At 48.6% G+C, this 7617-nt stretch overlaps 1 protein-coding gene across 1 annotated transcript in view; it reads left to right on the top strand.

Annotated features, from left to right (window-relative positions):
• The first annotated feature begins 630 nt into the window (after positions 1–630).
• The window catches only part of LOC108805022 (gamma-aminobutyric acid receptor subunit beta-4-like), a 68828-nt gene continuing 61841 nt past the window's right edge, over positions 631–7617 (top strand). Inside the window, exon 1 of the mRNA XM_018576976.1 lies at positions 631–1015. Within this exon, the coding sequence (XP_018432478.1) occupies positions 920–1015 (96 nt within the window). The 5' untranslated portion in view covers positions 631–919. The remainder of the gene's footprint in view (positions 1016–7617) is intronic.

The following is a 7617-nucleotide window of genomic DNA, read 5'->3' as shown; positions in this document are numbered from 1 at the left end:
CAGTGCCCAGAGATTTTTTTTCTCTCTCTCTCTCTTCCTCTCTCTCTCCCTCCTATCCTATATTTCCTGCCTCCTTTGCTTTGCTCTCTTCACTCCCTCCTTTTTTTATATAGGTACCCTCCTTCCATCTCTTCCCCTCTCTTCTGTCGCACCCTCCCTTCTTCATCCCTCCCTCTACACAATGTGCAGTAGTCAGATCCTGCTGCAGCAGAAAGAATGGAACATCCCTCCTCCTCCTCCTTGCGCTGAAGCTTACCCTTTTCTCTCTTTTCCCCCCTCCCCTCCACTTCCCCAACTCCTTTATTTTTTTATTTTCCATTTCTGTTTCACTTCATTTCCCCCTCCTGTAAGGAGAGGAAAACGGCAGAGGAGGGGGCGTGAGAGGGGCAAAGCGTGGAGCCCCCTTAAGTCTAGCAACTTAAAAAAAAGAGGGGGGCACGCGAACTAGAGAAGGGGAACCCATTTTGTTGTAGATCACCTTCCCTTTCCCCCCCCCTCTCCCTCCTTCGCCCAGGCTTGTAGGAGCCACGAAAAAAAAAAAAGGATTTTTAAATTTTTGTTTATATATACAGATGGACGACTAGACAAGGAAGAAGGTGCAAATAGAGACTGAAGAAAGGCACCCTCCGTCCGTCTCCCGGGGGCTGGAGGTCTGGATTCTAATGGTTTTTTTCCCTCCCGCCAAGGAAAAAGTGGATTAGCCTCGCCGTTAACTCTTACCCGATCCTTGCCCGCCTTCCATCTCCATTTGGGGAGGGCGCACAGACCCCCTTTTTCTCCGAGGAGGTTTCCCTTCCGTTTCGGCGTTTGGATTTGGCATTTTTCGCCTTTCACTGAGGGGGGGTTGCAAGAATTTGAGACCTCCCCCCACCCCTTGTCCCTTTTCCCCCCTCCGTCCAAAAAACCCCCTCTCCACTCCATGGTCCAGGTGGAAATGTTGAGTCTTGGGAAAGAGAGCTGGATTGGAGCAATTCTCTCAGCCTTGGCTACCATCCTGCTAGTCTGTTCTGCACAAATGGATAGCTGAAATGGTGGTGGGAGCTAGTTGGCTGATGCTGATGGAGGGATGCTGATGCAAGGATGCTGATGGAGAGATGCTAATAGAGAAGGTGGCTTTGTTCGGGGGCTGCTAGATGGGGATAGAGGTAGAAATAGGTACGTGAGATGAATAAGAGTTGCTCAGGGAAGGAGGATGGATGGGATGTGATGGCATAAGATATATATGAAGGCTTGTAAAATAAGCCGACGGTTATTTAGAAATGTAGAAAAACGTGCAAGCTTGATGTGCAGAATTCGGTGCAGTCAACAGAAGGTGCAAGTTAACGTGCAAGGTGGAGGAATAACTGTAGAAAATGGTTGCTGAGGCAATAGAGATGGTGGCTGCATACTGGCTGCAAGCATACTCAAATATATTGCATAGGGATACAAGAACAGGTGTGGCCCAAGGTGTTCATGGAACCCATCAAATCTGTAGAGGTTCCAATTTTTGGACCGAAGGGCAGCAAACGGTTGGACATGGTTATGGTGGACAGATACCGATTTAGCATTAGCTCTGTGTGAGGAGGTGGTGGACCTTGCGTTGAGGCAAGCTTGGCCTTCTTGGAGATGCATGCCGATGGGACGCTCGAAAGATTGGCCGTGTTTGTGACAAAATATATACAACGGTACCATAAACAGGTCATATATATAATATACTAATCAGAGAGGACCAGTTGGCCATTGCTTTTAGCGTTTTTCAATATGCCCATTGGCTTTAAGCTTTTGAACATATAGGGGCCAAAAAGAAGCGTGCCAAGCAACACGGGCCCCCAGTGCACAGGCATTTTCTGTCCTTTCTTGCCATGCTGGGGGTCTACTGGATTTTGGAATGTCTTTGTAAACTTGCTCGGCAACTTTTACAGATACGTTTCCCGCCGTGGCTCCACGAGCTGATGGAGGGATCAATGGGATTCATTTCTAAGATACATTCATCATTCATTGCAGTCCGACCAGAAAGGTCCCACACAGAAATGTTCTGGGGTAGAAGAGGTGAAAGGCTCCCATCCATGGACGATCATTAGTATTAGGTTCCCATCCATGGACGATCATTAGTATTAGGTTCCCATCCATTGACGATCATTAGTATCCAATCACTGAGTGAGATGTTTAGTTACAATGTATCAAAGTCAACGATTTGGATGGAGCGGTGAGGGATTAAAACCCCTGTTGCATTTTTATTGATTTCTGTGTCCCTGTTATTGAGATTTACTCGTTTTGAACCGACCATTATCACAGGGATTGAAGGTGTGGGACAATCCAACATTTTGAGCTATGGCCAGAACAGGAATAGCGTTGACATCTTCCATTTTCCATCCAATCTACGTTTGGTTTGGTAAAAGAGATACCCTCTCACTTCCTGTTGTGTCAATAGGTCAGGAAGTAACGGGAGATCTCTCAAATGAGACACAGATGTCATTTGTTTCTCATATCGGAAAAAAAGATATGCTTTAATAACTTCAACAAACAAGTATTGCTTTGATTTATTTATTTTTTGTGGGTCCTGGAACTTTATAAGACTAGTGTCCTTTGGTGAGCGCTAGGGGATGTTAAAGCTGAAATCCGGCCTTCCCTTCAGTCTTATATCTGACCTCCGTCCTTCCCTTCAGTCTTCTATCTGACCTCCGTCCTCCCCTTCAGTCTTATATCTGACCTCCGTCCTTCCCTTCTGTCTTATAGCTGACCTCCGTCCTCCCCTTCACTCTTCTATCTGACCTCCATCCTTCCCTTCAGTCTTATATCTGACCTCCGTCCTCCCCTTCAGTCTCTAGTCTGACCTCCGGCCTCCCCTTCAGTCTTATATCTGACCTCCGTCCTTCCCTTCAGTCTTATATCTGACCTCCGTCCTCCCCTTCAGTCTTCTATCTGACCTCCGTCCTCCCCTTCAGTCTTATATCTGACCTCCGTCCTCCCCTTCAGTCTTCTATCCGACCCCCGTCCTCCCCTTCAGTCTTATATCTGACCTCCGTCCCTCCCTTCTGTCTTATAGCTCACCTCCGTTCTCCCCTTCAGTCTTGCACAGTTGTACCGGCTCCTCTTCTGGACTGAAATGGCTTCCTCTGATTTCACTGCACACTGGGAGCTTCTCACAATGTGCATTAGAAGCTGCAGCGAGTAAGATAGAGCCCGCCTCATTTCCTGGCTGGAGGACATCCGGCATCATCCAGCGAACCAGGGAAGGCAAATATAAGCAGATTTAGCTGAATGTCTTCATGAGCTTTGTAAGAACATATTATTAAAAGTTTACCTAACCTTGATGCCATTCCTGCTCACAATCTTACATTTGTAACCCCATAACATGTATCCCCATGGGACGACAGGGCTTGCTAGTGTCCCTGAGTGGAGCTACTTTATCACCCAGACATCCATCACAGTGGGTCCCGCAGCCAGTGACACATGCTCGGCGGTTTATAGCTTCCCCCGTTCAGACCTGTCTTCCAGCACTGACTTCCTTTGCAGCTCTGAGATGTCATGTGACCGAATACCTAAAGCTGCAAAGTAAGCTAATGCCGGATCACCCACCTTATACCAGACCTGCCAACCAATCAGGAACCATGGCGCATTTTGCATGGTAGACATCTGCTGCTACCCCGAATGGGACACTTGTGTTGTCCTCCGGGGTCAATGTTCCCAGGTTTTCCCAGATCCCCCAGTGTATCTAAAGCCTACATTTTTGGAGGGTTTTGGATAGAGCAGTAAGGAGTTAGAACCCCTCGATTTGTCTTGTTGACCATCAATCAGCCACTAGGAATAAATTAAGGAATATTCAATTTTTGAGTTGACCCCAGAGGAGGAGTGGAACAGAACTCTTCCAATGGGGAAACGCATTCCAGAGGCAACTGTCTAAAAAAGGGATTTCCCTTCAGGCCCATTCACACTTAAAGGAGAACTATGAGGCGAGTGCTTTTCACTCACCCCATAGTTCTAGCCGCCCTGTGACAATAAGACTGTCACAGGTCGGCTCAGTAGATCGGGAGGTGAGCGAACACATACCGGCGTTCGCTCACCTCTCGATCCTGTCACGGCTCTCTGCCGTGACAGGGGAGGGGCTGGATTCCCCCCTCCCCGCTCCGATCCGCCAGCGCTGACTGGCGGAACCGATGGGGGAGGGGCGGGTACAGCTGGCTCTGCCTCTGGATAGCAGAGCCAGCTGTCACTCACGCAGCTGGGCGGATCACGGCATAATTGTCGGGATCCGCTTCAGCTGCGGCGTCTCAGTATACCGCAAGCTACTGCGGCGTCTCAGTATATAGTGAGCTGCAGCTCGCGGTATACTGAACCTAGGGTGACGGGAGGATGCTAGTTTGTGTCCTCCCGTTACCCTAAGGAGAACTATGGGGAAAAGCCTTAACCCCATAGTTCTCCTTTAAGGGTTCCATTGCTGAACATTAATGCAAACATGTTGACATTCATTATGGCATTCAATAAGGCACGTTGCATTCATTTGGAATGGTCAGCCAATGCACCATCATACATGAAAAATCATACACAAGCCTTTTATATGCATGATATATGCATTGTGGTGCATTGTATGTTGGGCTCTCCTGTACAGTGCGTTGGGGTGTCATTCACAATGAATGGCATGGCAATGCACCTCACAATGAGCTAGACCAAAATGGTTCCCATTAAAACTGAAATCAATGCAGATAATACAAATAAAAACACTAATGAAAGCAGTTTTGTATTTATTAAAACAAACCATTACATGTATTTTACACACAACTGGTATAAATATCTGAATTTGGCTTAATATCAGCCTTGTGCAATCCCTTGCATAGCAACACTCAGACTGAGAGATGGAGGGACAGCAATGGGGTCAGTTAGGTGACCTGCATTCAAGTATACTGATCAAATAATCTTCAGAGCAGAGGCATGACCTCATAAGCCTGTTGCTGTTCCTGTGCTGTCCAGCAACAGACTGAGAGCTATTAGATAACCTAGCACACCTGACCTAAACTAATGTGGTTGCAGTCAGGGCTCTGGTGTGTGGGAGCTTGAGTGGCCTTCACATATTGGTCAACCCATGTCTTTATGGAGCTAGCTTTGTGCCCCTGGACTCAATAATTCCTCTGGAACACCTAAGTTCCATAAGGTTGCCCAACTGCAGAAGAAAAGCTTCAGGTCAGCAGGCTGGCTGTACTGTTTGGTAGAGCTGTGTACATCTTAGGATCTGATGGACTGGCATGCAAATCCTTTGACAGGGACGACGGCTCCCATATGTGTATTTTTAATGTGTATTCAGCTGTTCAGGTTTAAGGAAATGTGGATGGCGGGGAAATAATTATATACCTATGTGCATACATGCAAATATACTGAGTGGCCAGATTATTATGACCACCCCATCAGTACTTCGTTGGGCCGCCTCATGACTCCACGAGATGGTGAAAGGTGATGCGAGGAATCTGACACTGCACTGTTGTCCTTCTGTTGTCTTGTACCAGTCTTGCCCCTCCCCCGTTCTGCCCTAACATTGACTAGTCGCTGACGGCCACAATTCGCACGTTCAGACCCAGATTTTCGGCTGACAGGCCGGTCTTTAAACACTTCAACAATGAGCTGCTCTTGAACATTTAACGAATTCTGCTGTTTTGCTGATACTCGCTCCATGGCTCCGAGCGCCAACAATCATCCCGCGTTCAAAGGCTGTTAAATGGTGTTGTTTCCCCGTATCTTCAGAAACAAATCACTTCTACTGTCGTGGTAAACAACCTGCTTCCCTATTTATAATGGTCTGGCCCTCTAGCAACTTCAGCGCCAAATTATAGCTAATTATAGCTAATTTGCCTACAAACATCAGGTGGTCATAATAATGTGGCCACTCAGTGTATATCTAAAGCCAATTTTGGATAGACTGCGGGATGGTTAAAACATACAAGAGATTTTCTTACACTTCCTGTCCAGTAGACACAACAGGAAGTGAGAGGAAATCGTGATCAATGAGGCGAATTCCTATCTTAGTCACTGGAATAGGTGTTAGAATTGGAAGGTTTCCACTTGCCTCCTGTTCCGGTGACGGCTGTAAAAGTTTGGCTTCCCCCATCGCTACAATGGTCACCAGGACAAATAGAAAGAGTGGAACTCCCTTCCTCACTCATTTAGCATCTATTCTGGATCCAATAGTCTGTTCCTCCAGGGCGGTGCTCACTTTAAATGATATTGTGCGAAATGGGGTCTTAAGTAACTTTAAGGACCTCAAGTCAGCTTATGTCTTGCCGAATTGTTATTTATTCCGTTATCTCTAACTTCGCAGCGCTTTTTCTGCTCATTTCCAGGGGACCGCCTTTGCCTCTCCTCATCTAAGATAGAGTGCATTCTTTGCAATGAAACCCTCATCGACCATTTACAGGTTGCTCTCGGGGGGGGAAACGTGGTCTCTGGTGGAGTGCCGGAGGGCCTGGGGACCGACTGTTCGGCTCTATCGATGGATGACATGGAGGAGGTTTGGGGCAGTCCTATGACCCTTCTGATCTCACCGTGCGTATTTTACGCCTCCTAGACTTGCTGCCATGCGTCCTTCCGTGTCGTCTAGATCAGTGGTTCTCAACCTGTGTAACCTCAGGACCCACATTTGTCCTTGGTCATTAATCCACGACCCAAGTCGCACTCCAATGGAACGCACGCCATTGCGGTACCGTGCGTTACGGGCGGACGATTGAACTGTGGGCGGGAGGTGTGTTTGGGATGCCATTCAAATGAATGGCAATGCAATGCACCTACCACACCAGAATTGCTTGTACAACTCCCTTGGGCACCCTGTAGAGGTTTCGGGAGCCAGAATGTGATGTCACTCCGGTCATGGCACCTCTATAGGACACATGAGGGAGCTGTAAGCAATGCATGTATGGATGGAGCTCCCTTGCCGCCATAGCTGCAGCCCATCCCACCTCAAGCTGACAATCGGCGCCAAGCAGCATATTCTGAATGGCTGCTCAGTGCAAGAACTGATGCTAGGGGGCTAGGGGGAGGCTGAGAAGTCTCTCACCTAGAAAAGTGGAAGGCACGTGGCGACCCACTGAACACGGCGTCACCACCCACTGTTGGGTCACAACCCACCAGTTGAGAACCAAGGGTCTAGATTCTGAAGATGTCCTTACGAGCCCGCTGGCCTTCTACATGTGCCTTGGTCTTGTGCTTGTCCTGAGATTCGGGACTATTGGACAGATGTAATTGGGGTGGTCACAACAATAATCGGGCATACCCCATCCCTGGGGACCTCAAGATATGTATTTTGGGTCTTCTTGACGAACTGGCCTCTTCTGTGGTGTCTCGTACACTGCTAACTTACCTGCTGTTCTATGCCAGGTAACTCCTTATCCTGAATTGGAGGACAGCGGAGGCACCTACATTGGGGGCTTGGATGCCACTGGTTAATGCTTCTGTGCCATTTCATAAAGCTACCTATGCTAGCAGAGGATGCAGGGCCGGCCTCAGGGGTGTGCGAGCAGTGCGGCCGCACAGGGCGCCATGGCAACAAGGGCGCCGTGCGGTCGACACAGCTCGTCCTGGGGGCGGCTTCTCTCCCCCTCACCGCTCCGCCATCCGACATGACAGCGCTCCCTCGTCCGCCCCTCGTCCGGGGGG

Source organism: Nanorana parkeri, unplaced genomic scaffold, assembly GCF_000935625.1.
Source record: "Nanorana parkeri isolate BGI_ZX_2015 unplaced genomic scaffold, ASM93562v1 scaffold81, whole genome shotgun sequence".
NCBI classification, from domain to species: Eukaryota; Metazoa; Chordata; class Amphibia; order Anura; family Dicroglossidae; genus Nanorana; species Nanorana parkeri.
This window is presented reverse-complemented; position numbering and strand designations above follow the sequence as displayed.